Below are 24,467 nucleotides of genomic sequence, written 5' to 3'. Positions count from 1 at the left end.
CTGTACTCCCAGCAGACATGACCTCAACGCAGGCCTGCGTCTCTTACGGGAAGGGGCCCTTTCCTTTGCTCAGAGGAGGTATAAACCCCCAAGCAGGGCGCCCGACAGGCTGCTCAGCCCGAGCAGACAGCTTTCGCTAAATCATCTTCCCAAAGCGGGAGCCGTTTCCTAATTCACATAAAGTCTCCCCACATGGTGGACCTTCAACTTCTTCTGTTACTTTAGGAGTTGCTTGCATTTAGTTGAAGAGTTTCGGTTTGCTGGGACAGTTTTTGTTTTCTGTGAAGTTTAAACAAGGAAGTAATACCTGATATAAGTTTAAGTTTTTTTATTATGAAATTTCATATACAAAGACAAAAGCGCGTCAAGTGTGAATCATAGTTTCGTGAATTATTGTCAAGTGAAAACCCACGGAGTCGCACCCAGAAACGGCACTGCCGTCCTTCAAACCCTTTGTGTGATTTTCCTGTCATAGCCCCTCACGACTCCCACAGGTACCTTTGTCCTCAATTCGGTTCCTGATAGCTTTCTCCAAAAGTGTGCATCCCTAAATGCCACGTCCGTTTTGCCCACATTTGAACTTTATATAAATGGAAGTTAAAAACTGTAGTATTTCCACCTGTCTTTTTAAGTTAAGTTACTGAGATTTATGCATGTTGCTGCCTATAACTGTAAGTCTGTTCATTTTCTTCAACCCGTCAGTAACCTATTGTCTGACCCCAGCGTTACGCATTTATCCAAGTCTGTTCATTTTCTTCAACCCGTCAGTAACCTATTGTCTGACCCCAGCGTTACGCATTTATCCCTTCTGCTGTTGATGGGCAGGTGAGCTACTGCCATTCTGGGGCTGTCGTAAATCCTGCTGGTATGCTCTTGTACTCCTCTTGGAACACACACGTGCTCACTCCTTCTGGATCCATACCTAGAAGTGGAACGGCTGGGCCACAGGATGTGCGTGTGTTCAAGTGTGGTAGATCATGCCGGCCAGATTCCCGAAGCAGTTGTACGGTTTACCTCCCACCAACGATTTATGAAATCTCTGTTTCCTCTACCTTCTCCCCAGCACTTGCTGTTGTCAGTCTTTTTGCTCCTGGTCATTGGGACGCATGTGACGTGGGGTCTCACTGTGGTTGTGACTTGGCGTCTCCCTGCTGGAGGGTGAGGTTGAGCTCCTTTTCATGTGCTCACTGGACATCTGTCTGGGCTGTCTGTCTTGGGACACCTGCTCAGGCCTTTTGCCCATTTTTAGAAGCAGACTGTCTTTCTTTCCTTATTGCTTCCAGGAGTTCTTTATATATTCTGCATACAAGTCCTTTGTCAAATAGACAGATATCCTCTCCCAGGGTGGTTGCATTTTCACTCTTTGGTTGAACAAAGTTCTTCATTTCAGTTAAGTATAATTTATCAGTCTCTGATGATTAGTGCATTCTGTTTCTGTTTAAGGAACCTTTGACTATTCCACGGTCATGAAAACATCTTACGTTTTCTTCTGGAAGTTGGACTGTTTTACCTTCCCGTTAAAGACACGCCCTCTTTAAAACGGCCAACTTCTCCACTCTCCTTATTCAGACCCAGCCTCCCGTGCCTTTACCCCATTTTTCTAAAAATTCTGAAGCCGCCAGCACCACGACTCTCCTTCCCTAACCTCCAGCTTTTCAGGGTGGCAAGAAAACAAGGCCTTGGCCGAGAGCCAGCCCAGACGGCAAGGCAGCAGCTGGGGTGTCTGTGTAACAGCAGCAGTCAAGCGTCTCAAAATCAGACTCTGCCCAAGGAGAGAAGTGTCCCGAATATGTGACATCACCTTTTCATTTTCTGTTAAAAAAGGAAAAGAAAAGGTCAGGGTAATGACCAATAATAGAGGCTCCCAAGGTCAAAGGAGTCAGAGAGGAGAGCTGGTTACAGGAGGTTTCAGGGTGAAGGAAGTAGACCTGGTAACAGAAAAGTGAAAATGGGAAGGAGTAGTCAACCAGGCGCGAGGTCCAGCCATGGCCCAGCCCGTGGTCGAAGGGACTGTCATTTCCCCGATTGACAGAAGTGGGCCGAGGGATGTGCTAGAACAGGTACGAAAAGACAATTAAAATTTTCAGAAGGAATCAGCCCTTGAACGTGGAATGTCATTATGATTAGGTCACAGGGAGGGATTAGACAAGACATTTCCAGTCGTGTGAGAGAGAATGACATTTCCTGCTGTAGTGCTTTGTTTTACTTTGTTTTTTGTGAACATTCTGAACTAGTTTTCAAAGCATCTCACGTTGGATGAAACCCAAACTGATTTTGCCTGCAGAGTATCTTCCATTCATTGTTAAATCTCTGTAAACTTGGAGAGAAATACAAATCATATGTGTCTGATTTATTTACTCTTCACAAAATATTCTCTGTCTAGACCTGTTTGTTTAAGACAGGCCTTTAAAGCTTGTTCTCTCCGACTTGGGAAGCCAAAAGTAAATTGTAGAAAACTCAGACAGTTTAAAAACCATCTTTTTAAAAACCGGTAGCCATGTAATTTTGAGTGAAAATGATTTCTTTTTACCCCACCAAAGTGTAGTGTGATGGGTTAGATCAGAACTCTCCTTATGGGACTTCCCGGTGGCGCAGTGGTTAAGAATCCACCTGCCAACGCAGGGGACATGGGTTCGAGCCCTGGTCTGGGAAGATCCCACATGCCACAGAGCAACTAAGCCCGTGCACCACAACTACCGAGTTTGCACTCTAGAGCCCGCATGCCACAACTGCTGAAGCCTGTGTGCCACAACTACTGAAGCTCATGTGCCTAAAGCCTGTGCTCTGCAACAAGAGAAGCCACCGCAACGAACAGTAGCCCCTGCTTGCCACAACTAGAGAAAGCCCGCACGCAACAATGAAGACCCAAAGCAGCCAAAAAAAAAAAAGGAACTCTCCTTATATTAATTCAATGAATTTGTATTGAGGTGCCAGTTTGGAGCCACGTAATATTTAAGTGCTGGAAATGGAACAGGCAAAATCTCTGCTCCCGAGGAACTTACATTCTCATGGGGAACGACAGTTAATTAAAATGTAAAAGGAAAATATGTACTGATCAGCCAGTGGAATGTGCTAGGGAGAAAAATAAAGCCAGGAAGGAGGACTGGGAATGTCGGTCGTGCGGATGCAATTTTAACACAAAGGTCGGAGAGGTGATATTTGGGTGATGGCTCAGCTCACCTGGAGAAGGCGAGGACTCGTGTTTTCATCAGTGTTTATCTCACACCAGGTACTAGGCTTGGAGGTCATGGCCTTAGTGGTGCATCAGTTGGAGTTGAAGTAATGTGAGGTGGTTGCTTCATTTGGCGGCAGCGAAGGTTAGAACGGCCAGCCAGACCCTCGGCTGAGCCCCCGGCCCAGCTTTCTGGTGTCTTGGGGTTGCCCCAGGATGGAGGGTGGGCAGTAGAGCCTGAACAGACCTGCACTGTGGGGTGGGGCCCACACTGAGCCAGAAATGGCTCTCATTAAAAGGAGAAGACCCTTCCAGACGGTCTGCTCAACTCAAATTTCCTTGGATCCTCTTGGGGAAAAGTCAGACTTCCGGGGAAGGCCCTGCAGCTGCCCTCAGTCTTGGGCTTGGCGCTGGTTATGCCTTTAGCTGTATCCCACCTGACCCACAGAACCCCTGCTGCTCCCTTTCTTCATCTGCTTTTGGTTCCCTCTTTGGGGTTATGACAGAGAGATTTCCATCTTTAAAGAACCAGGAAGCGTTCTACAGGGGTGGAAAACCACGATGGTGGTGGGTGGGGTGAGCAGAATTCTAAGAATGATGCCCAGTGACCCTCGCCCTGTGGAGTTTCCCACTGTGTATGTGACAAAAGGGAGATTACCTGGGTGGGCCTAACACATGAACCCGTAAAAGCCGAGAGTTTTCTCTGAAGCATAAGGACCCGTACTGTCGGTGGGTGTGAAGGTGGAGGGTACGCGTGGAGAGGAGCTGACAGCCAGCAAGGAGACCAGGACTTTCCAGTATGGAGCCCTTGCGGCGCCGAGGTCCTGCCAACACCCAGGAAACGCCATGGGGGCACCCAGCAGTTCTGATGTGGACCGGCTGGTGCTGCAGGGTCCTTTGTCCCTTCTGTCCCTGTCCTGATGCCCTCGGACCTCAGCTAGGCTAAGAATGCTCGGCTTGCTTGGCCTTCTGCCGCCCCTTAGCTGAGGGGCCTTGACCTGTAACAATGATGAATGCGTGGAATTCAGCCCCGATATCGGCCAGGTCCTGGGACCTCCCAGGAAGCAGGACAGAGGCGCAGCCACCCCGCCCTCTGCAGGTGGCCCCTTGGCTGCGTTCCCAGGGCCCTGCCGTGCCCTGGACTGCGGGCCGACACTGGCAATTCCATCCAGGTCATATGGCAAATTTAAGAGGGTGAGTTCTGGCAACACCCTGAGTCAACTGGGAAGTGGATTCTGTCCCAGAGCCTCCAGGGCAGAGCCCGGCCCAGCTGACACCTTGACGTCTGAAGCAAAGAACCCAGTGGAGCTTGCCGGCACTTCTGACCCACTAAACACAAGCTAACAGTAAATGGGTATCGTTTAAGCTGCCGCAGCAACTCCACCTGGTAGAGTGGAGTTGCTGGGATCTGGATGTAACAGAGAGAACCCCAGATTCTTCCTTCGGGTCAAATTATTTACTTTTCCTACGTGATCAACCAGGGACAGACTTTTCTTCTTCAGGCCACTAGTGTACCATTCATTGAACGGTCAGCTCATGCTTAAAAGGCCCAAACTCCCCATGACTTTCAGGGAAGGATTTTTAAAGACAAAGAGAGGGAAAGGGTTGCAGGGTGTGTAATCAGCTCGAGCACATACTTCTGATTGGCTGGAGGTGAGGTAACAGGGTGGTGTTTCAGGAATCTTAATCATCAACCTTCTGGTTCCAACCAGTCTGGGGTCTGCATGCTGTGGTCAGCCTGTAGTCACCATCCACCACCTGGGCGGGGGTCTTAGTTCCTGCGGAACAACTCAGAGATACGCGTCAGCTTGTTCTGTGTATCTCTTGGGAGGAACCTGGCCTCTGTTTTCATGCTGAATGATTGTTTCTTGACCACTTGTCCTTTCTTTCCACATTCCTTCCTTACCTAATTGGTAACTGCTTAAATCTGCTCTCTGGAGCTCAGGAAAAGCCTAGGAGACTAAAGCCTTTTTTCTACAAAAAAGAGACAGGGGACACGGGTCTTTTGTACACGGGAAGGCCCCACAGGATCCTGCGCTGTTTCAGTCCCCCCCTTTTCTTTGATATACTCCTCCATCCTGAGGGGAACGGGGCAGGACATGGAAGGGAATAAGGTTTTTAGATAGAGAGGTTTATCATAAACTCTGCAGGGGAATTCGATTTTAGGGGCATCCAGTTTCAGAGGGAGTGAGTGGGTACAGGGTTTCTTTTGTAGGTGATGAAAATGTTCTGGAATTACATAGTGGTGGTAGTTGTACAACCATGTGAGAACACTCAGAAGCTACTGAATTGTACATTTTATAAGGGTAAACTTTACGGTATGTGAATTATATCTCAGTAAAGCTATTATTTACTTTTAGGAAAGGCAGAAGAGCTTCTGTAGAGAGATCAAGGAGATGGCGGGTGAGATGTAGGTGGGGGCAGGGTAGGAAACCAGTACTTAAATTATAAATCTTATCAAACTATAACTTTAAAAATGTATCCATGTATTACTTTGTGTATTAAAAAATAATTGAGGGACTTCCCTGGTGGTGCAGTGGTTAAGAATCTGCCTGCCAATGCAGGGGACACGGGTTCGAGCCCTGGTCCAGGAAGATCCCACATGCCACGGAGCAACTAAGCCCGTGTGCCACAACTACTGAGCCCATGCGCCACAACTACTGAAGCCCGTGCGCCTAGAGCCCGTGCTCTGCAGCAAGAGAAGCCACCACAATGAGAAGCCCGCGCACCGCAACGAAGAGTAGTCCCCACTCGCCGCAACTAGAGAAAGCCCTCACGCAGCAACGAAGACCCAACACAGCCAAAGATAAATAAATAAATTTTTTTCTTTTTAAATTGAAAAGTAAAATGGAGATACGCAAGGTGTTGGTCCTCTAGTTTTTATTTGGGAGGTGGGATTCACACTTGTTCACTTTAGTATCATGATTCATAATCCAGATATATTCTTTGTATCTATCGTTGTGTTATGACATACAGTTTGGGGGTGAAGTCTGAGGGAAAAGGCCATAAAAGTGTGTTACAGTCAACAATTAAACCAGATCCTTTCTGACAAAAACTTTAAAGTGGAAGAGCAGAACATCTAAGGAAATATAGTACAAAAAATGGGCTTGAAAATCAAACATAAACCTAAAAGATTGATCACACATTTTTCAGAAAAATGGGCTTCTCCAAGTGGTATACCTAAAATGTCTTTAACCCTGAATGGCACATACTATAACTCAGAATTTTCTCATTTTGGCCTGGCTCGTCTTATTTTTTCACGTTTTATATCATCTCAAAGCTTTTGCCATTTGAAATAGCATAGGTCTGATCCTGTTACACTAAGTAACATTTAAGTCTTGACTCAGATCAGTGTTCAGCCAACCATGGCCCAGGGGCCAAATGTGGCCCACCACGTGTTTTTCATGAATAAAGTTTTATTGGCACATGGTCACATCCATTCATTTACATGTTGCCTATGGCTGCTTCTGTACTACAGCTCAGAAGCTGTAGTTGGGTAGTTGCAAAAGAGCCCTTCCCGGGCAAAGTTGGCTGACCCCTCCCTTAGATGAAGATGTACACAGGTATCCCCCATCATTCAAATCATATTTGGCTTTTGCATTTCAGATAGCAAGAAGCCAGTGTTCAGATGTCAAGAGACTGAATTGAAAATGTATCTGAATCTGTTCAGTTTCTGATTTTGTGTTGCACGAGTTGAGCTAGCAAGGAGATAGCTGTGCTGTCACGAAGGCCCAGACATCTTTGAGCCTGTTTTTAACCTCTCAGCTAGCAGCTACGCATTCTCCTCTGTTAGAGAAAAAAGCAGTCTTTGTGTAGTCCGAAACAAACCTTATTTTGCATCTGGACAGAACACCCACGTCGTCGTAGGCGGCACTGTGTTTTTCTGTCTCTGCTTCCCAGACGAGCGCCCGCAAGCACCTAACCAATAGCGAGCAGCCTGTGCTCCATCGGGCCACTTGGGGCTCTGTTGGTTGTTTTCTTTTCTGAGACAGGTCTCTTGAGAGCTGCGAGCACGATTCAGAGAATGTAAAATGCTTTGCTTTATTTATCGTCATGAAAGTGGCTCTTTTCCTGCATTATAAAGATAGATTCCCAGTAGTAAACCAATGTCCTTATTGGCCTGTACTCTGTGGAGGCCCCTTTTCACCTGCTGTCTCTGCTTCTGCAGCTGTTTGTGGAACACGGTGACTTGTGAAGACGTTTTTCTTTTACATTAAAAAAAACTTAACTATAGTTGCTTTACAGTGTTGTGTTAGTTCCAGGTGTACAGCTGCAGATTCTTTGCCGTCGTAGGTTATTACGGGACACTGAATGTAGTTCCTGCGCTTGCCATACAGTAAATCCTCATTGCTTATCTATTTTATATATAGTGGTGTGCATCTATGAATCCCATACTCCTAATTTATCACCCCCCCTTCCCCTTTGGTAACCACAAGTTTGTGTTCTTTGTGAGTCTGTTTCTGTTTTGTACATAAGTTCATTTGTATCATTTTTTTAGATTCTGTGTATAAGTGATATCATATGATACTTGTCTTTCTCTGTCTCACTCCACTTAGCATGATAATCTCTAGGTCCATCTGTGTTGCCGCAAGTGGCATTATTTCCTTCTCTTTATGGCTGAGTAACATTCCATTGTATTTATGTACCATGTCTTCTTCATCCATTCGTCTTTTGACGGACACTTAGGTTGCTTCCATGTCTTGGCTATTGCGAATAGTGTTGCTGTGAACATTGGGGTGCATGTATCTTTTCTAATTAAGCGTTTTTGTCTTTTCTGGATATATGCCTAGGAGTGGGATTGCTGGATCATGTGATAACTCTATTTTTAGTTTTCTGAGGGACCTCCATACTGTTCTCCATAGTGGCTGCACCAATTTACGTTCCCACCAACAGTGTGAGAGGGTTCCCTTTTCTCCACACCCTCTCCAGCATTTATTGTTTGTAGGTTTTTTGATGATGGTCATTGTGACCGGTGTGAGATGATACCTCATTGTGGTTTTGATTTGCATTTCTCTAATAATTATCGATGTTGAGCATCTTTTCATGGGCCTGTTGGCCGTCTGTATGTTGTGGAGACATTTTAAATGGCACCAGGCATTGCCTTACAATGTGAGGCAACAGTAGAGCTTGTCTGGAGGATAAAGATGAAGTTGTGGTAGACGTGCAGTCGACCCGTAACTCCTGCTGGTTTTATCTCGCGAGCCGGTGTGCTCAGGAACCCCCCTTTCCTGCTTGCAGTTGTGTATGCACGCCCAGATGGATGAAATTTTGAGCAATAAAAAGGTTTTTCTGAACAACAATATCAAATGAAGGTTGTGGATTGTGAGGTTGTGTGCACAGCAGATGGGGAGAGCCTTCCCCACCTTCACCTACACGATCGCAAAGCAGCCCCATGACGTCCTCTCCACTGCCGACGGGTCCGGGGAGGCACCCGATCTAAGCCAGGGGGTTCGGAACTACAGCTGAGAGAGACGTGACTCCGATACAGCACCAGACACTGTGCAGCTGTGTTTTCATCGCTGTGCAGGAAAGAGCGGGCGTGGCGGGCCTGAGGAGGCTGTGCCCATGAGGCTGCCAGCCAGGGGGCCCGGGGCTGGCGTCTGGGGACTTGGATTTTGCGAGGGATCCCACTGTTCCCAGAGCTGATAAGAGAGGCTCGCTGTGTCTGAACAGTTCGTACAAACACTGTGGTTTATGCTGAACCTCTGCTCTCCCTCTGGGAGTTCGGAGTTTGGGTTCCTACTAGGTAAAGGGCGTCTACATGACCAGCCCCCAGAAGAAAGCGCTGGTGCCGAGTCCCCGGAGAGCTTCCCGTGTTCTCACGGCTTGTCGCCACGTGACTCCGCCTGGAGAGGACTCTTGGAAGCCTGCGCGCCTGGACTTGAGTCCCCGGGGCTCTTCCCTTTGCTGATCTTGCTTTGTGTCCTTTCACTGTGATAAGTCTGTGCACAGATTTGTCACCGTGAGTGTGACTCTGGGCTGAGTCCTGTGCACCCTCCGAGTAGTCACTGAACCTAGGTGGAGGTGGTCTCGGAGACCCTGGCGTGGCTAACTGACCAGGAAAAGAGTGGAGGACAGAGATCGTTCACATACACGGGGAGAGGGCCAGATAATACGACAGAATGAGACACCTCGAGTGTCCTGGTTCCAACAGCTCAAGGCTCAGCAGCATCCTTCTTGGGTACCGTTGGCTTCTGTGAGACACTAACATCTTTAGGACAGATTTCCCCTTTTCTCAAAACAGTTCCAGTTGGGTTCTGCTGCTTAACAGTTCTAGCTCATACAGAAGGGTCATAACTGATCTTCTCTTTACTTCTGTGTTTTCTGAATATTTTACGCTAAGCATTTGTTCCTGGTATTATTAGAAAAAATGGTGCTGTTTGCTTTATTCCTTATTTGTGTTTTTTCAATTTAAAAAATCATAATTCTTTGGGAGAAAATAAAATAATTGTGTATAAGCAGTGACATAGGGACTCCCCTGGTGGCGCAGTGGTTTAGAATCAGCCTGCCAATGCAGGGGACACAAGTTCAAGCCCTGGTCCGGGAAGATCTCACATGCCGCGGAGCAACTAAGCCCGTAAGCCACAACTGCTGAGCCTGCGCTCTAGAGCCTGAGAGTCAGAACTGCTGAGCCTGTGTGCCACAACTACTAAAGCCCGTGCGCTTAGAGCCCGTGCTCCACAGCAAGAGAAGCCACCACAATGAGAAGCCTGCGCACAGCAACGAAGAGTAGCCCCTGCTTGCTGCAAGTAGAAAAAGGCCGGGCGCAGCAACGATGACCAAGTGCAACCAAAAATCAATCAATCAATCAATCAATTTATAAATAAATAAACAGTGACAACTCCTAGCCCATTGCTCACTTCTACCCTCTAAAAATGTTTTTTATAACAATTGGGTATTTTTCTTTTCTTTCTTTTTGCGGTACGCGGGCCTCTCACTGTTGTGGCCTCTCCCGTGGCGGAGCACAGGCTCCGGACGCACAGGCTCAGCGGCCATGGCTCACGGGCCCAGCCGCTCCACGGCATGTGGGCTCTTCCCAGACCGGGGCACAAACCTGTGTCCCCCGCATCGGCAGGGGTGGCATGCAGGCTCAGTAGTTGTGGCTCGCGGGCTCTGGAGCGCAGGCTCAGGGATTGTGGCGCATGGGCTTCTGTAGTTGTGGCATGCAGGCTCAGTAGTTGTGGCTCGCGGGCTCTGGAGCGCAGGCTCAGGGGTTGTGGCGCACGGGCTTAGTTGCTCCATGGCATGTGGGATCTTCCCAGACTGGGGCTCGAACCCGTGTCTCCTGCCTTATCAGGCCGATTCTTAACCACTGTGCCACCAGGGATGTCCCTGGGTATTTTCCTTTAAATCAAGGTTTCTCAGCTTTCACCCTGCTGATACTTTGGGCCAGATCGTTCTTCCTTGTGGGGACTGCCCTATGCCTTGTAGGATTACAGCAGCATCCCTGGCCTCTACCTACTAGATGCCATGGCATTCTCCTAGTGGTGACAACCAAAAATGTCTCCAGACATTGGCAGATGTCCCTAGCCAGGAGAGGGAGGGGACAAGATTGCCCCTGGTTGAGAACCACTGCTTTAAATACACAACTGTGTGTATCAAAGCTTAACTTTACAAAAGTGAGATCATATATTAGTCGGTGATGAACGTCTCAGTTGATGTCTTGTGGTCATCTCTCTCTCTCTCTTTCTCGCTGCATTTGGAGCTACTTTATTATGTTTCACACCTGCATAGGTTTTCACATATGCAGGTGGAAACTGCATCACCATACTTTATCTGGTCTCCTGTTAATGAACCGTTAGGTTGCTTGTTACTTTACGTTTGAATTTCTCAGGGTGCTTTGCTACAGACCACTGAATCCACTCCAGGTGTTTTAAGCAGGAAGGGGTTTGTTTAGTAAGGGTATACTTGGCTCACAGAATTGTTGGGAGTATCAAAGACACATACTCCAGGCTGAAATTCTAGAAACATTGGCTTGGCCAAAAAGGTCGTTCGGGCATTTCACAACCGCTTGCTAGACACCCGAACGAACTTTTTGGCCAGCCCGATAACTCCCAAATTGTACGTGTTAGAACTGACCTGCCAGGGGATCTGCATCCATGATTACTGGAGCTGTGGGCTCCAGAATCAGACCGCCTCTGCTATGGGGTGGACGCCGCAGCCTTGCCTCTTTCCTCGTGTGACTCAGCTCTGAATCTGTCTCATGCAAGTGCCTCTGATTGACAGAACCCAAATCACATGCTGAACCCAGGCTGCATGTGTGTCTTGGAGATGTACTTTTCAACTTCAGAGGTCCTTGAAAGGGGGTTAGATGACCGTTGAGTAAAGCAATCCATAATATCTGTCCTACCACCACCCCTAGAAATGCTGCCAAGGGAAGAGCAGCAAAAGTGGGGAGTTAGGAAATCCAAGACTCCATCCCTCTGCAAAAGCAAGAAATAAGGTGGCAAAACTGTCAGGACCGACCTTTTCAGAACTCTGAAATCTAATCAAAAACTTAACAGCAACCGGGGGGAATACGTAATAGGTGAAGGGGGAAAATCACCAGCAGAATTCCAGGCAGAGAGCTTCCCCTGCTAGCGTCCCCTGCACCCCCAGCTCAGTGATAACTGTGAAGATGGAGGCCACTGTTCCTTGGGCAGCTCGCTAGTACCAGAGGGCGCCAAACAGACCTTGCTCTCCGAGGACGGTGGTTGTGCGTTTTGACCTGTTGATGGTTCCTTAAAGATAGGGTGGCTTCCCAGGTACAAGCGTTTGAAGGCAGAGGTATTCTGCCTCCCAGGTCGAGGGGTGGACGGGTGGTTGAAGCAGAGGCAGCCTGAGCAGTCCGACAGGAGAGCCTGGGGAGGGAGGTATGTGGGGACGGGGCTGTGAAAAGTCCCCGTGTATCCCGAGAATCTAGAAGCTCAGGAAGGACCTGAAAAGGCCTGAGCTCTGACCTCTGGCCGACCTTCAGGCTCCGCACAGGGAGGAGGGGAAGGCTGAGCCCTAAGTGGCTGCAGGCGAGTCCATCCCAGAGCCGCCCTGCAGAGACTGGGGAGGTCTCCTGGCGTTTGAGGGAATCTCTGTCCAGTCACTAGCTGGTCACTGATCTAACAGAGCGGAGACTGCAGTGACTCGCTCGGAAAAGAATACAGGCTCTGCAAAACTGGTTCAGAGAAGTCCCTACACAAACAGGCACCACCGCAAATAGTAACAACAAACCCTGCGGAGGGAGAGACTCTGACTTCCCGAGTTGCCACACGGTCATGCTCTGAATGCCAGTTTGCCGCAGAAAGTTACAGGTACGTAGAAAACCAAGACAGTTTGGCCCCACGCACAAGGGGAAAAAAATACAGGAACCGTCCCTGAGGAGGCCCAGACACTCCACTTACTGACAAAGACTTTAAACCAACTGCCTTCAATACACTCAGCTCAAGGATGCCCCGGCCAAAAAACGAAAGGAAATCAAGGAAGGGATTCATGAACAAAATGGGAAAATCAGCAAAGAGATAGGGAGTATAAAAAGGGACCAAACAAACCCTGCAGCTGAGAAGGATTAGAACTGAAATGAAAAATTTGAAAAGTGTTGGCAAAGATGTGAAGAGATTGTACCCCTCGCACCGCTGGTGGGAATGTAAAATGGTGCAGCTGCTGTGTATTTCGGAATTTACCTTCCCGTTGCTAAATAGCACACTTATACTGCTGTTTCTTGTTTCTTATTTTAGATGTTGTGTCTTGACCTCCTCCTGTGAAAGATGAGGGTTTATATTTTTCACCACCCCCCATACTTCCTGTCTTCCCATTCTACCCAGTGTGGTTGTGGGTATTTGGAGTTTACGTTAAAAATGATATAAATGTTATCTGTGGATAAGCCATGTAATAGTATACATTACATTTTCTTTTCTGCATAATCTTTTGTTTTACTTGTATTTTTAATCATCTTTGTGTTTCTTTGTTTACTTTAGTTTTCTATATGGTTATCACTAATTCAATCCAAACCCTCATGGAATATCTCCTTAAATCATATGTGTGAGGGATTCCACCAGTTTCCCCCTGAGGAATCTCTCCTGAGCTTTCTGACCTCCTCTCTCCTGGCTTGTCCTCTGTGCCTGGTGCCCAGCCGTCAAATCGTTTCACTGTTGTATTTCTTTTCTTTTCTTTTCTTTTCTTTTTTTTTTTTTTTTCCTGCTTTAGTCACCTTTATTCAGCACAGTACTGAAAGTCCCAGCCAGAGCAATTAGGCAAGATAAATAAATTAAAAGGCATTCAAACTGAAAAGGAACAAACAAAACTATTCACAAATTACATGATCTTATACACAGAAAACCCCAAAGAATCTACAAGTTGCAGGGTACAAGATCAACACACAAAAATCAGCTGTAGTTGTAGATATCCACAATCAACAATCTGAAGATGAAATTTAAGAAAACAGGCCTTTTCTGGCAGAAATGGAAAAGCTGATCCTAAAATTCATATGGAATTGCAAGGAGTCCTGAAAACCCAAAACAGTGTTGAAAAAGAACAAAATAGTGATGACTTTTGTGTGATGGTTACACAAAATAATGAATGTACTTCATGCACCTGAACGGTATACTTTAAAATGGTAACACTGTAAATTTTGTGTAATTTCTTCCACTATAAAAAATTCATTATGACATCTATGTGAAAAAATCTTTAAATGGTTACAGCCTTTTCTGTAAAAAATAAATAAGGCAAGAAAAAAATGAGAAGCAGTTCAGGCATGAAATAATATGAACAGTATAATGGCATTAACTCCAGCCTAGAGTCAAACCCCGCTTATGCTATGGTCTTGGATAATCTCTAGGCCTCAGTTTCCTCATCTGTGAAATGGATTTCTAGGCCTCAATTTCCTCATCTGTGAAATGGAGATAATTATTATCCCTACCTTAAAAGATCAGGAGGATTCAGTGAAATAATGCAAATAAATCACTGAACACTGAGACTAATACAGAATAAAGGCTTAATAAATGCTAGCTGTCCTAATTGCAGAACTGTATTTATGGTTACAGTTATGTAAAATGTATGCTCTTGATGTGAGGGTCTCCTCCAGCTGGTGTTTCCTCATCTAGTTGATGGGATACACAGTGTGTACACTTTATAAACAATCAAGCTGCACATTTATGATCTGTACCCCCTTTTGCGTATGTGTTTTACTTCAGAAAAAGTTTACTTAACTGGAAAAGAAAGGTGATTGCACAGCATTGCAAATGTGCTTAATGCCACTGAACTGTACACTTCAAATGGTTAAAATTTTACATGATGGAGATTTTACCAAGATGTTTTAAAAGGAAGAAAAAGGAAAGAAAGGTGATTGTGGTGATGGTGTAGAGAATAGATGGGGCAGAGGAGAGACGAGTGGGAGACCTACGGGATGCTCAGGTGTCGCTGTTATATTTCTGCCTCCCCCCCTTTTTTTGATCTTTGGGGTCCCATACCCTATTTTTTTTTTTCTTGTTTTGGTTCCTCCAGTATCTTCTGAACAAGAGTTCGTAGAAGGTAAAATTTTATGACCTTGCATCTTTATTTTACTCTGACACTTGATGGTTTCGTTGGGTATAAAATTTTAGGTCATAAAATATTTTCCTTCATAATTTTGTAGGTGTCACTCCATTGTCTTCTAGTTTCCAGTGTTGCAATGAGAACAGAATAATTCCAATCCTTTGCATTTTTTCCTCTCCAGAAGCTTGTAGGAGCTTCTGTCCCCCAGTATTCTACCATTTCAGGGTCATCTGCCTTGATGTGTATCTTTTTTTTTTTTTGCTGTCATACTGGACACTCACTGCACCTTTTCAATAAGGTAACGCATGTATTTATTTTCTTGAATTATTTCTTAGGTAATTTCTTCATCTCTGTTTTCTTTTTCTCAAATTCCTCCTAGCCTGGATCCCCCATTATCCTGTCTTTTTTACCTTTTTTTCCCATCTGTTTTACAGTTTTGTTTTTCTAAGACTTCTTTAACTTAGTCTTTCAAAATCTATTAAGTGTTTCATTTCTGCTATCATATTTTTTGCATCCTTTCAGTTTATTTTAATCTTTAACTGTAGTAAAGCACATATAACATAAAATTTTAGCATCTTAACCATTTTTAAGTGTACAATTCAGTATTAAGTACATTTCCACTGTTTTGCAGCCATCAGCACCATCCGTCTCCAGAACCTTTTTATGTTCCCAAACTAAAACCCTGTCTCCATTAAACACTAACTACCCGTCCCCCAGCCCCCCCGGCACCCACCCTTCTACTACTGTCTGTCTCTATGAATTTGATGACTCCAGGGACCTCACACAAGTGAAATCATACTGTGTTTGTCCTTCTGTGACTGGTTTATTCTACATGATAATGTGGGCATAATGTCCTCAAGGGTCATCCATGTAGCACGTGTCAGGATTTTCTTCTTTTGTAAGGCTGAGTAATATTCCTTTGTGTGTATGTGCTATCGTGTTTTTAAGTCTTAGGGGTTCTTTTTTTTGGACCCTGAATTTTTTATAGCATCCTATTCTTTTTTCACACATGTAATATCATCTGTTAATCTTGCTGAGAATAATCGGTTGTTTTTATTCCCAAATCTTCCCCCTGCCTAGATTTTCCTACAGATTCCTTTGTTGTGTTGGTATCGCTGGGTCTCTGTGCTGGAGGCTTTATCAGAAGCCAGGTGGTCGTGATGAGTGTGGGGCTCTGCAGAGCTGACTGGCAGCTCCTGGCTTGTGACTGAGGCTGTCACTGTGGAGTGCTGTGCTCGTGCCATGCCCTTGACAGACTCCTGGTGTCGGTGTCTGGGGCTGGTCAGATTCCCCAGAGAAGGACCTTCCAGTCTCCTGCCTGAGGGCATCGGCCTGGCAGCAGGGGTTTGGGGTAGCAGATCAGAGAAGAGGAGTCAGTGGGGAGGGGCAGGGACTGTCCACCACCTGGGCACCCAGTAAATACCTCTTGATTCCCTGTTTTCGGGACATGCCTCACCATGAAATAGGATTTTTGTATTGTTTTCTGATAAATGCTCTCTTGACGAAAGGAATCTTGCTTCTCTTTTGCGTTTACTGGGAATTTGTCTTTAAATCCAGAAATAGACAAGCACTGTGCTCGATAACCCCCCGAGTCCGGGGACCCCCCTTTGCTCTCCAGGCTTCGGCCACATGGAGGGGCCGCCCCGGGCTGTACAGAGATGCCCGGGCATCTGTGGCTCTGACCGCTGTGCACAGACTTCCAGACCCGGGCCTCCTGGTCTTAACGGCCTTTTGTCTCCACGTCCCCGGTGCTCGTGCCAATCGCCTGACCTTGGGGAGTTTCTGCGCCGACGTCAGGTTGGATCTTCGCTCTTGCCCCTGCTGGCCTGGGATTTCGTTTTCTTAAGTCTGTTGTGTCAGCTATTTCCGGTGCATCTGCTTTTCAGACAGCAGAATTTTGTTTCCTTTCCCGTTTCCTTTTTCCTTATCAGTTAATACCTTTGGGGGAAAAAAACAAAATCTCTTCTCTGAGGTTTTAAAGCGGCTTTGAGAGAGAATGATATTAAGAGCGTGTGTCCGTCTGCCTTCTCTACCCAGGGGTCTCAGAGCTATTTATAGGTAAAAATATTAGCCTTCAGCTGCCACGGTGGTTCCAGATATCCTTTTTTAAACATTTAAGTCTTTGCTTTTTTTTTTTTTTTTTTGCAATTTGTGTTTATTTTACCAGGTAGAATTGTAACGTTTTTTTCTCAATGAGTGGCTCTGTGTTATAGCATCATTTATTTAACAGTCTTTGTTAAACCACTTGATAGACCCAGACATAAATGGAGATTCAGCATCTGGACTTTTCCAGGCTCTTCTGCTGGTCTCTTGGTCTGGTTTTCTGCCACCAGTGGCTGCCGTGCAGAAGAATGGGAAGGTGACCGGCAGGTACTTGCCATGTGTGGAGCCATGGGAAGGGCTCCGAGAACATTCCTTCTCCTTGTGGTTGATCACAGTGTTTGCAACTCTTCGTTTTTCATTATTTGGTTGTATTTGTTGATTTTCTAGAGTTTCTGAGGCAGGCTATTGCAAATAATAACTTTCCCCCTTCTTTACAATATTTGTACCTCTCGTACTTTTTTTGTTTTCTTCATTCGCAAAAGTTCAGAAAATGTTGAATAATACTTTTGATGATGGATATTCTTGTCTTGTTTTGCATTCAAGGTGAGTAGTATCTCACCTTTAAATATGATTCTTGTGTTATTTCCTGATAAACACTCTGCCCACTAAAGGAAGCTTCGTTCTGAGTTTACTGAGAGGTTTTTCTTTCTTTAATCCAGAAATAGATAAGAAATGTATCAAATCCCTTTTTGGCATTTGTCGAGCAATAAATCCATCAGGCGTTTTTCTCTTTTAACCCATCTATGTAATTAACATAAATAGATTCTGTAACAGATTTCCCAATAGGGAAACATTCTTATATCCCTTGGGGGCCAAATTCCAACTTGGTCATGGTGTATGGTATTTATTAATATGGTATATTATTCCTGGGGGAAATCTCTGCTTGATTATGGCTGTTCTTTTAATACGAAGCATATTGTTTTCTGTACTGTATTCGTCATAAAGGACATTTGTCTTGTTGCGTGGTTTAGGCTGGACAGTGCCCCTCACTGTATGGTCAGGGGATTCGTTGAAGTCTTTCAGGCTGATTGTGGTTTTTGTCAAAATCTTTGATTTCTAAGAGTTTTTAAACATTAATTTGATACCAGATTTAAGGGTTTGTAGCTCTTATACATTTTCCTGTCATTTCAGTTGAACCTTTTGATCTGAAAGTTTACATTCTGTGACACCGACATTACTGTTCCCGTTGCTGTTCCGCTTTTATTTGCGTGATGTATCTTCGGCTTCCTTTGTTTTCTGTCTTCTTTACTCCCTTTAAGTGGATTTCTTGTAAATACTTTTAGCTTTATGTGTAATCTGAAAATTCCTCTAATAGGGAAATTTAGTCCGTTCACATTTTCTTCTGGCTTATTAGTATGGATTTAGTCTTATTTCGTTCGTAGTATACTTTTCCTACTGGCTTTCCTTTTACTGATTTCCAGCCACGGCACCTGTGGTAAGCATGCGGGTTGAAAAGGTGGGAAAAGCACAGGTGTCCCCACCTGAGAATCCAAGTGAAGATTAAGCTAAGGTCAGTACTTATCAAATTTGAGTAGAATAAAGAGACCTTTTTCATCACAGTTAGGTTTTCAAAATGTAGAGCTAAAAAGCCAGTCGAATGAATGAGAAATGGCTCAGGGATTCCTTCCGGGGTCAGAGCGCAGGCCGGCTGCTCGAGCCAGGTGGACGGGTCAGCCTCCAGGGAAGCAGTCAAAGCCAGAGTCGTGGCTGAGAGGGAGAGGGACTTGAGAGACCTGGGAGCCATCTGGAGCATAGTGGGCTGGAGAGGAGGGGGTCAGACAGCAACCTGGAAGGGTCGAGGGGGGTGAGCAAGCTGGGCGAGGGGAGAAGGAGTGGACGTGGCCACGCCATGTGGTCACACATGCAGCTGTGCAGGGGCTCCAGGGACAGAACGGTGCCAGCAGCACAGCCAAGGAGAACTTCTGAACAGCGATTTGATGGAATCCGAACTGGGCAAGATTACTTAGCAGCTTGCTGAATAGAGCAGGATATCCTTTTTTTTTTTTTTTGCGGTACGCGGGCCTCTCACTGTTGTGGCCTCTCCCGTTGCGGAGCACAGGCTCCGGACGCGCAGGCTCAGCGGCCACGGCTCACGGGCCCAGCCGCTCCGCGGCATGTGGGATCCCCCTGGGCCGGGGCATGAACCCGCATCCCCTGCATCGGCAGGTGGACTCTCAACCACTGCGCCACCAGGGAAGCCCCAGGATATTCTTGAAAGTACTTTTAATTACCCAGGCAGCATCCATTGCTGTCAGTGAAACCCGCTTAGGTACTTGTGTTGGTGTTTGTGGGAGGAGCCATCCCTTCAGCCCGGTTGTCTTTCTTGTCCTCCATCTCTCCCTCTCTCTCTCTTTTTAATTGTGGTCAAATATACATAACGTAACATTTACCGCGTCACCATTTTTAAGTGCGCAGCTCAGCGCCATTAGGCACATGCGCGTTGTTGTTCAGCCGTCCCCGCCCTCCAACCCCAGACCATTCTCACCTTCCCAAACTGAGTCTCTGTCCCCACTGAGCAGTGATTCCCCCTCCCCCCGAGTAAACTCTGTTCTCCTTCTGTTTCTGTGAGTTTGCTGCCCCAGGTGCCCGTAGAAGTGGCCCCGTGCAGCGCTCGTCCCTCTGCGTCCGGCTGATAGCACTTGGGCAATACGTCCTCGAGGTTCGTCCGTCCACGTTGGGGCAGGTGTCACCCCCCTGCTTTTGCAGCCCTCCGCCTGCCTCGTGGGTGAACTCAGCAGGAACACCTCAGTGCCCCGGGACCACTTGCCACCCTCAGTGACCCGACGTTAGACCCGTACCTGTGGGCTGTGTGAGAAGGTCAGGCTTTATCCAGCAGGAGTATTTAGCTGTTTTGTTTTCGCTCGCTTTTCTCAGAGGTTTGGAATGTAGTCACCCCCCCCACCAAGTCACCACCACCTACTGGAAAGACTGGGAGAGTAATTCCTCTGTGTCCTCCAGGAAAAGGAGAGTGTTTTGGTCCCCGAGGATTTGGACTCTGGAGTTCCGAGGTCATAAAGGTCTGTGTTGAGGCACTAGAGGCAGGGGGTCCCCGAGGGAGAGGGCTGGAGGGCAGGCTGGGTGTGGGCTGGAGTCGGGCTGGAGAGGGACCGTCGTGGGGAGTGGGCAGGAGTGTCGGCAGCCCAACAGGCCACCGGCCGAGGGACCCACATCCTGTCCATTCCAACCTGCTGAATTCCTAGCAAGTGCCGGAGAAAGGCAGGGGGCAGAAGGAAGTGGGCTTCTAGGGACAGCATTCGAGGCTCTTGCTGCGAGTTAGCTGAGGCTTGTGGCTGCGCAGCGTCGTTGGCACGAAACGCCTGCGTTCTTACACTGCCGGTGCGCCCATTTCTCTGCACGCATAGAAATGTTAGCTGTCCCGCCCGCTTCAGGAAGCAAGAGCAGGATTTTCAAAGTAAAATGCTGTGAGAATGTTTCCTCCTGTCTGCTCCCTGGTGGGGGTGGGGGGGGCTCTGGAGATGAGATGCACCGTCAGCCAGTGCGGCAGGGCGGCACCACCAGACACCAAACGCCATCATCCTGCCTTCAGTAAGAGCAGAGGCCTGGACGTTTGCAGCCCTTCCCTCTCCATCCCCCAGGGCAGCACGCAAGTCTGTTTAGATAATAACAGTCCCAAGTGACTCTGCACTGAGGATTTTTTCCATTCTCTTCATCATGAAATGTTCATCTGGGAAAAAGAAGCGTTCCAGCCGCAAGACGCTTCGGATTTCGGAGGCTGAATTCAGTCTTTCTGGGGGTGGGAGGTTAAGATTGGCTTGAAGATTGTTTGTCTAGTGTAAATTAAACTCGGTCTTAGAACAGAATTCCTCCACAAGTTGTTTAGCTATTACGTATTATTTTCTTAGTGAGCACATCCAAAAATATACAAGTGCTGTTTCCCTTAAAAAATGGTGTTTTTTTTTTTCCTTGCTAAGAATATTCTGTTTGGAGTGCTTAGAACATCGTAGGGTGGACAGAATCATGTTGTTCCCTGAAACTTTGTGGATTCCCTGACAAATGTGCAGAGAAGCCGCTGGTATGTTGTGGGGTGGGCATGGGAGGGAATAAGATGAAAGAACGTCCTGGAGGGCAGTTTGGCAGAATCCATCATAACTTATTCCACATGTGTGCAGAGTGATAACAAAAGACCGGCAACAGCCTAAACGTCTGTTGTGTCCATGCACGTCAGAGGAAAGAACGGAGACGAGAATGAGCTGGTGTATAGTGAGTATCTCGCGTGTGGCGGACATTGTTCTGCATGCTTACCTGTGCCTTGCACATTTAATCTTGACTGCAATCCTATGAGGTATCTATTCCAAATCCACTCTAAGGATTCGGAGACCAAGGCACAGAGAAGTTGCCTACGCGGTCACAGTCATACCACTAGTAATTGACGGGACTTCTGGCTTCAGAATCCAGCCTCCTAGTTTCTACACTGTAGCCGTCTCTGTGTTATGTGGTGTAAAGACCCATCTCTATGGATCTTGGTGAGAGGGAAAAAAATCAGGATGTAGAACTGTCTGCACGTCATGCTACATTTGCCTAAAAGGAGAGGAAATAAATATACGTGTTTGTGTAAGTGCAGGGCGGGGCTGTCCAGTGGCACTTTCTGCGCTGATGAGGATATTCTAGATCTGTGATGTCCAGCACGATAGCCACTCACCACTCGTGGTTCCCAAGTGTTTAAAAGGTGGCTCATGTGGCCGAGAACCTGAATTTTAAACTTTATTTAATTTTAACTAATTTAAACAGCCACCCGTGGCTAGTGGCTATTGTGTCGGACAGTGTAGGACAGAACAGACGCGGGAGCTGGCGAGAGAGCATTTAATCGTCTGGTTTTCAGGCTCGACTTTAGCAGAAGCTTCTGCAGAAGCTTTTGTTGGAAGGGCAGGTTCCATAGCCAATCATTTCAATACCATGAATATAATCTAACCGAATCTAATCTAGGCATTTGGGAGATGGGGAAACTAAAAACCAGAAAAGTTGAGTCATTTGCCCGAATTCGCAGTCACATGGCTGCTTTAGTGACAGAGGAAGACCCGGGCCTAGGAGCTGGTCACAACTCGGGTGTGCTTTTTCTCCTTAGAGCCACTCACGTTTTGGTTTGCCAAGGCCCGTTCAATCCGACTTCCGGCCACAAAAAGAAAACAAAAACCAGACTTTTGTCTCCAGTGTCCCGCAACCACATGGGGAATCCCGTCCACGACTTGCTGGTTCTCTGCAGCCCAACCACCGGGGGCCTCCTCCATGTGACCCCCCGCCCCCATCACGGTGTGTCTGCCCTGCCTGCTCCACTGAACGTGGCCAATCATGCGGGCCGGGAACCACGCTTCGTTGTTTGTCTGTCCCTCAGCCCTGACCCCCCGGAGGGGCCTGATGAACACTTGCTGTAATTGGATTTCAGAGCAGTGGGTTGGGCTCTTCCTCCACCCTGGAGATTTGACCCATGGGTGCACATGGTGCATGAGAAGGTTTCTGTAACACATCCTTGATGGATACAGGTAAGCTCTCAGCTAGAAAGATGGGGTTTAGGGATGCAGCGAGATGACAGAGCCTGGAAAGGGGGTGACTGGGCCATTCTAGGATGAGTGGAAGCAGCAGAGCTGCAAATAACCATCTCCTTTTTTAGAAAGAGGCAGCCAAGAAGGTGAGTGAAATTAATGAAAATGATGGGTGAAATTAACAAAAGGCAGTAGAGGACAGGAGAGGAAGAAGATTCTTGAAAGGTGTTCCTCCTGGAACGAGGGCTGGGCCTGGGGATGGGACGCGGCAGGGGGTGGTTTGGGAGCCAAGCCGAAGGGGTAGGCGAGACATCACAGGAAGCTGCAGAGGAACTGCTGTCCCCTGTCCCCGTGCTGAGGGAGGCCAGCCCTGCAAGCTGAACTGGGGGCAGGGCGGGAGGGGCACTGGCTTGGGGCTGGACCCAGCTAGGTAGTTCAGGGGCCGGCCGTGAGGCAGCAGGGCACTTGCAGTGAAACAGGACCACGTGTCACAATGCCAAGGTCAGAGAACCTCAGGGAGGGAAGTCGTGGCTGGGGACGCTCCAGCGCTTGTTCAGTGAAGAAGGAACAAAGAAAGATAAGCTCCAGCCACTCTTCTGATGTCAGTACCCTTCGGACTCTGTCTCCAGGGAGAGGTTATGCATATCTGCCTATACATCCCTGGAGACACAGCAGCCCTTTTGTCATCAGAAAGCCCTTATCCTCAGAAGACGTTCCTGTTCCCTTTGCCCTGTAACTTACCCCTTGGTCCTCGCCATGTAAGGCAAAGGGCAACCCTTCCTAGACTCGCTGCTCTGAGCTACGCTTTCCCAGGTCTTGAAGCCTCAGTTCCTTCAACACGGATACAGTGTGGGAAGACTCATTGAAAAAGTAAATTATTCCAAATTAATCTCTGAATTCAGTTCCAATTAAAATCCCAACTGGGGGACTTCCCTGGTGGCACAGCGGTTAAGAATCGGCCTGCCAATGCAGGGGACACGGGTTCGAGCCCTGGGCTGGGAAGATCCCACATGCCTCGGAGCAGCTCAGCCCGTGCACCACAACTACTGAGCCTGCGCTCTAGAGCCCTCGAGCCACAACTGCTGAGCCCACGTGCCACAACTACTGAAGCCCGCGTGCCTAGAGCCCATGCTCCACAGCAAGAGAAGCCACCGCAATGAGAAGCTGGCGCACCAAAATGAAGAGTAGCCTCAACTCGCCGCAACTAGAGAAAGCCCGCACGTAGCAATGAAGACTGAACACAGCCAAAAATAAATAAATTAAATAAATAAAATTTTTTAAAAATCCCAATTGGATTTCTTTATTCATGAACTTAAAATAGTTAAAAATTCACCTGGTAGAACAAACAAGAACAGCCAAGAAAGTTTTGAAGGAGTATATAGTATAATAATGAAGGTGCATTTGCCATACCTGATTGGGAACATACTGAAGCTGGAGTAGGTCAGGCCCCTTCATCCTACCCCCTGTTAACCCACCTCATAGATTCCAGAGAGATGACCATAAAATCTTAAATCTTATGCTCAGTGAAATACGTCAGACAGAGAAGACAAATACTGTATGACATCACTTATATGTGGAAACTAAAAAATAAACAAACTCGTGAATATAGCAAAAAAAGAAACAGACTCACAGATGCGGAGAACAAACTGGTGGGGAGAAAAGGGAAGGGAGGAGGGGCAAGATAGGGAGAGAGGATCAAGAGATGCAAACCATACACATAAAATAAATAAGCTACAAAGATATATTGTACAGCACAAGGAATATAGCCAATATTTTGTAATAACCATAAATGGAGTATAACCTTTAAAAACTATGAATCACTATGTTGTACACCTGAAACTCACATAATATTGTACGTTGACTGTACCTCAATTTTCCAAAAAATTTTAAATAAAAAGTAAATAGATAAAAAATAATTTAAAAAAATGTAACTAGTACAACTGAGGAGAAAAAGGATAAGCAAAACTTTTCAGACTTGACCTGAGAGATAATCAGCCACATAAAATCTTAAGTAGAGAAACAAATGATTAAAACAATGATATGAATAGGGTCAGGAGAGGAAAGGAATTCCAAGGAAGCCCCAAAGTTATTTGCTTGAGGGACAAAAGGTTGATTTCCATTCTCCACTGTGCAGCAGACATAAAAGAGGTACATAAAGCAAGTTCTGAGTTACCTATACCTGTACAACAAAC

General features: G+C 46.7%; 1 protein-coding gene across 2 annotated transcripts in view; it reads left to right on the top strand.

The window, feature by feature from the left end:
• The window catches only part of SPECC1 (sperm antigen with calponin homology and coiled-coil domains 1), a 246,390-nt gene that overhangs the window by 193,556 nt on the left and 28,367 nt on the right, over positions 1-24,467 (top strand). For both annotated transcript variants that reach the window (XM_024753283.1, XM_024753292.1), the window contains one exon: positions 21,136-21,142. In XM_024753283.1, the coding sequence (XP_024609051.1) occupies positions 21,136-21,142 (7 nt within the window). The remainder of the gene's footprint in view (positions 1-21,135; positions 21,143-24,467) is intronic.

Source organism: Neophocaena asiaeorientalis, unplaced genomic scaffold, assembly GCF_003031525.2.
Source record: "Neophocaena asiaeorientalis asiaeorientalis breed wild unplaced genomic scaffold, Neophocaena_asiaeorientalis_V1.1 scaffold540, whole genome shotgun sequence".
NCBI classification, from domain to species: Eukaryota; Metazoa; Chordata; class Mammalia; order Artiodactyla; family Phocoenidae; genus Neophocaena; species Neophocaena asiaeorientalis.
This window is presented reverse-complemented; position numbering and strand designations above follow the sequence as displayed.